The sequence below is a fragment of the Aquarana catesbeiana genome, linkage group LG05, assembly GCF_042186555.1.
Source record: "Aquarana catesbeiana isolate 2022-GZ linkage group LG05, ASM4218655v1, whole genome shotgun sequence".
NCBI lineage: Eukaryota > Metazoa > Chordata > Amphibia > Anura > Ranidae > Aquarana > Aquarana catesbeiana.
In genome coordinates, this window is record NC_133328.1 from 562,817,747 (window position 1) to 562,823,746 (window position 6,000).

General features: G+C 45.5%; 1 protein-coding gene across 1 annotated transcript in view; it reads right to left on the reverse strand.

Annotated features, from left to right (window-relative positions):
- Nucleotides 1–4,874, reverse strand: part of TMEM64 (transmembrane protein 64) — an 83,802-nt gene extending 78,928 nt beyond the window's left edge. The window contains exon 1 of the mRNA XM_073631931.1: nt 4,084–4,874. Within this exon, the coding sequence (XP_073488032.1) occupies nt 4,084–4,701 (618 nt within the window). The 5' untranslated portion in view covers nt 4,702–4,874. The remainder of the gene's footprint in view (nt 1–4,083) is intronic.
- Between the last annotated feature and the right edge of the window lie 1,126 nt (nt 4,875–6,000).

Here is a 6,000-nt window from a genome sequence, read left to right on the forward strand (position 1 = left end):
TTAGCGGTGTTTTGCCGTCAGTATTCGGTTGCTAGCGGGGCGGTTTTACCCCCCGCTAGCGGCCGAGAATGGGTTCAATACCACCGCAAAGCGCCTCTGCAGAGGCGCTTTGCTGGCGGTAAAGCCGCGCCGTCCCATTGATTTAAATGGGCAGGAGCGGTATGCACTCCGCTCCTTCACCTCTCCGAAGATGCTGCTAGCAGGACTTTTTTTCCCGTCCTGCCAGCGCACCGCTCCTGTGTGAAAGCCCTCAGGGCTTTTACACTGGATACAAAGCAGCGGCACTTTCGGGTCGGTTTCGCAGGCGCGATTATTAGCGCAATGGTGCCTGCAAACCGCCCCAGTGTGAAAGGGCTCTAAACCTTTTTCTGACATTTGTTGGTTTCAAGTTAAAATTAATTTTTTTTTGCTAGGAAATTACTTGGAACACATTATATATATATATATATATATACACATATACATACACACACATACATATAATTTTTTTTGTTTAGTAGAAACCCTAGAGAATGAAATGGTGGTTGCTGCAATATTTTATGTCGCACTGTATTTGCGCAGCAGTCGTTCAAATGCAATTTATTGGGAAAAATTACACTTTAATGTATAAAAAAAAAAAACAAAAAAACAAAAACAGTAAAGTTAGCCCAATTTTTTTTTGTATAAAGTGAAAGATTTTACGCTGCGAGAATTGTGATCTTTTTATTCTAAGCAAAAAAAAAATTGTGATACTCATTTTGGCCAGAATCATGCAGCTCTACCCCAGAGACATAATTTTGTGATTGGCTCACCAATTTTCCCAGAAGTCTGCCTAAGATACAAATCAGATTTCAGGCATCCCCTGGAACAAAAATGTCATTTTTGGAGAGATGCTTTCAATAGGAGCACATCTAAAGGAATACAGGCCCAGCAGATTTCAGATTTCCTCATTAATGCTTTCCAGTTGCACATCCGACAGTTAATTATGAAACCACTCAGAACAGAGGCACAGATGAACACAGGGATTTCTTCAGAACAACAATAGGTAGGAATCTGCAACAAAGTTTGTTATAATCTTGCAATGTACATAGATCACCCAGGAGGAATCTTTGTTTCTCAACAAAAGTGGAGTTACGCTTTAATCTATCTCCTTCTTGATTGAGTACCTAAGATGTTGGATTACTCATACAGTATTTATTATATCCCTCCTTTGAGTCTCATATTCCCCACCACGGGCCGGCATGTGCGCACGTTTTTCCACCATCGTTTTATCATCTGGAGGGATTCCAACAAGTGGTTGAGACTGATGATTGTTTATAAGGCCTCATGCAAACTGGACATTTTTACAGCTGCTGTTTTAGGCTGCAGGCATTTTTTCTGCAGCCAAAAAACTCCTCAGCATGATATTCTATGTGTCCATGCACACATAGGCTGTTATCAGCTGTTTTTTGGCAGGGGCGTTCTCTGGCTGGAAAAAAACCCAGATCTAGAGGGTTGAGAGGAGTTTTTCAGCTGTAAAAACGCAGCTATTCTGTTTATCAGCATTTTTGAGCCATATGCTTTTGTGGAAGTATAATTTTGTTAAAAAAAAAAAAAAAAGAAAAGAAAAACTAGCTAAAAACTCTTTCCACAGCTAACGCTACTGGCTTTTTTTATACCGCCAAGTGTGCATGAAGCCCAAGTGTCAATTTACATGTGCATGAGCGATTTGAGGTCCCCATTCATGAAACGCGTCGACCCACACTGTATAACCTGGGAGGATCTCCATGCTACAAATCCTTTATCTCCTAAAAGGGCAAGTTGACCTTTACAGAAAAATATGTAATTTGAACTTACACAGGACCCTCTCCTTATTTTCCCCTTACCCCCGGTCCCGGTGACGTGGAGTCCGGCGATCACCCGCACAGACACATCGGGTAGCCCCTTCACTGCCCTGGGGCTTAGAAATCCCCTGCGGCTCAATCTCCTAAATGTACTTCATCAGGAGGTACGTAAAGGAGCACTCTAATTGGTCGGAGCCGTGAAATCTGAACCTGCGTTGCCTGTCATGTCACCGCAGGTGAGGAGGACTGGTAAAGCGGCGATACGATCTGTCAGAACAGGAGATCGCCGGACTCCAGGTTAGCGGGACCAAGTGCGATGGGAAGGGGGTCCAGGATAAGTTCACCTTACAGATTTTCTGTAAATGTGAAAATACACTTTAAATGGGAAACAAGTATTAGACTTGATATCAAATGTGTTTTTAATGATTAATTTTTAACCAAATAAAGACATGTTGAACTTTTAAGAGTTTCTGGAATGTAGATTTGTCCATTGGAGGTTTAAAGTCCCATCACACACAGAGGTTTATTTACTAAAGCTGGAGAGTGCAAAATCTGCAGAGACACCAATCAGCTTCCAGGTTTTATTGCCAAAGCTTAACTGAACAAGCTGAGGTTAGAAGCAGATTGGTTTCTAGGCAGAAGTGAGACCGATTTTGCATTCTTCAGCTTTAGTAAATAAACCCCATAATCTTGCTCTCTGAAATATTTAATTTAGGTAAAGACCCTCTAATGGTAACGATTCAGCACCATGCCTTTAATATAGCTATGTACAACAATGGCAGAATCCAGTGTTGGGGGTTATGGGAAGGAAACATGGAGAGTCATCCCACCTATGGCTATCATAGGAGCGAGCCATGGACACCCAATGGTCAACAACAACCAATGTTCCAATGCAAGCTAGCCAGCCAATCTGGTCAACATACCACATTGATTCCACTTTACATTTAAAAGTTGGTTGGAAAAACTCAACGGTCATTACGGAGCTTTGACCAACTTTTAAATGCAAACACCAAAATTAGTCAAGGTGTTATGTTACCATGACTGGCTAGCTTTTGCAATGGAACGTTGGTTGAGGTTGACCACTGGGTGTCCATGGCTGTAGGTAGAACTGTCCAATTCCTTTCCATCACACCCATGGACATCACAACGATGGATCCTGCCAAATTGCCACCATTGATGTACGCATCTAGATGTCAAGGAGGCAGGAAATTGATCGGTTATTGCGATGGGACGTTGGTTGTAAAATCTCAATGGTCTTTATGGAACTCTGGCCAACTTTTAAATGTGAACATAACCAAAAGGAGTCAAGGTGGCACATTGCTGTCATTGGCTACCTTTTGCAATGGAGCCAGGTGGAAGGAAATTGACCTGATCAGTTTGACCAATTTAACATCACAATACCAAACTGATCAGGTCAATTTCCCTCTATCTGGCTCCATTGCAAAAGGTAGCCAATGACAGTAACGTGCCACCTTGAATCCTTTTGGTTATGTTCACATTTTAAAAGTTGGCCAGTGTTCCATAAAGACCATTGAGTCTTTCCATCCAACTTCTAACCACAATAACTAACAGATTAGGTAAAATTCATGCTACCCTGTTGTCTAGCGATGCACATCAATGGCAATATCTTGGTGGAATCTATCGGTTGTGATGATAAGGAAGAAGAGAGCCATCACACCTACGACCAGCCATGGACACCCAATGGTCAACCTCAACCAACATTCCATTGGAAAACGCTAGCCAATCACAGCAACATACCACCTTGAATCCTTAGATCATGTTCACAATTAAAAGCTGGTCAAAGTTCCAAAAAGTCTATTGCGTCTTTCCAACCAACTGCCATACACAATGGACAGATTTAGACAAATCCCCACCACCCTGCCATCTCATCTACATACACTGATGTCGATAATTCTGCCAAATCCATCGTTGGGTGTAATGGGAAGAAAGCAGAGAGCAATCCCACCTATGGCCTGCCATGGAAACCCATGGGTCAACCTCAACCAATGTTCCATTGCAAAAGCTAGCCAATCACGGCAACGTACTACCTTGACTCCTTTGGTCATGCTCACAATTAAAAGTTAGTCAACGTTTCATAAAAGCCGTTGAGTCTTTCCAACCAACTTCCCACCGCAACAAACAGATTCAGTCAATCACCCTGTCATCTAGCTACATGCAAGGATGGCAGTCATTTGGCAGAATCCATGGTTGAGTGCAATGGGAAGCAATTGGAGAATTATCCCACTTACGACCAACATAGGAGGCCACCCATGGTTCTTACCGAGAAGACCGCGTTCTGCAGTCCGAAGGGGATGGGGGTGAGCCTGGCCAGAGCGACCACCTTGAGCCCACCGCCCCCTTCCACCACCCGGATAACGGCGCCCAGCCGTTGGCTGCTCTCGATCTTGGCCAGCACCCAGTGGGTGAGCAGCTTCTTGCACAGTAGGTGGGCGATGAAGGTGCCGATGAGGACCCCGATGATGACCAGTCCGATGCCCAGCACCAGGCCATACAGGTAGCCAGCAGCCACGTTGAGGACAATGTAGCCCCACACACAGGGCAGGGAGACCAGGATGAAGCCCACAATGAAGAGCAGCACTCCGACCACACTGTCCAGGCTCTCCACCCACAGCAGGAGGTCCTTCAGATAGTGCCGGGCCAGCGCTAAGGAGGCGCAGCACACAGCGCTCAGCGCACACAGCAGCACCAGGCTCCGGCACCAGCACAACCCTCCCCCGGGACAGCTCCACCAATCACCCGGCGCCGGCGGCGGGCTCGGCGTGTGACGGTCCTCCCCAGGCTCCGAGTCCAGCAGGCTGTCAGAGGGTTCCCTACCGCCACCGTTCATCCAGCGGCCCAACGTCTGGCGGCCGAGGAGCTGCAGCTCGGAGCCCGTCATGGCGCGTCACGCGGCCGCCCGCAGCGATCTCCCGGCCAGTCCCCGGTGCGGAGGCATCGCGTACAGCGGAAGGCTGAATGGTTACAGACGGCGCGTCCCTGCCAGTGATTTTCTCTCCGGGGCACTACACTGCGACTGTGCTCTACGTCACGGGGAAGCGCCCGCCCACTACACGTATACCATTGGCTGCGGGAGGCGAAACAAGAAAACAATCGCCAGCATCCCCCCGCCCTCCTGTAGGGGCGGGGGCGTGGTCAGGCTGGCCAGCGAAGCGTTTGTGAAGCGCGGAGAGACACGCCCCTTTACAAAAGTTGGCTCGGGAGACCACGCCCCTTTGTGGCCCGGGGAGTCTGTATCTGTACGGAGGAGACCGAGAGAAAAGTCCCTGCAATGTAATAGTACACCAATTCCAACTACTTCCCACCCAGGCTAATTCTGGCATTTCTTTCCTACATCTAAAAAATCTTTTTCTTTTTGTTAGAAAATTACTTAGAACCCCCAAACTTTATATATATATATATATATATATATATATATATATATATATATATATATATATATATATATATATATATATATTTAAGCAGAGACCCCCAGAGAATAAAATGGTGGTCGTTGCAATTTTTTATGTCACTGTATCTGCACAGCAATTTTTCAAACACATTTTTTTTATACACACTTTAATATATTTTAATGCAAAAAAATATATATATAAAACCCAATTTTTTGGTAAAATATAAAAGATGATGTAACGCGGAGTAAATAGATACCTAACATGTCATGCTTTAAAACTGCGCACACTTGTGGAATGACGCCAAGCTACAGCACTTAACAATCTTCATAGGCAACACTTTAAACATTTTTACAGATTACCAGTTTAGAGTTACAGAGGAGGTCTAAGGCTTCTTTCACACTTGTGCGACCTGAAAGTCGCGCCATTTTGCCACGGTTTTTGACGCGACTTGAAGCAATGCCCTGTGCAATCTTGAGGTCTGTGGGCCTCAAGTCGCATCAAAGTCAGACCAAAGTAGTGCAGGAACTACTTTGAAGTCGCACAAATATGAAAGGTACTCATTGGAAGTCATGGGGTACGACTCGTCATGCGACTTTGCAGTCCCAAGTCGCAGGACCAGTCACACAAGTGTGAAAGGGGCCTTACGCTAGAATTATTGCTCTTGCTATAACGTTTGCAGCGATACCTCACATGTATGCTCCAAAGAGGTTAATTGGCTTCTGTCCAAAATTGGCCCTAGTATATGAATGTGAGTTGGGGACCTTGGATTGTGGGCTCCTTGAGGG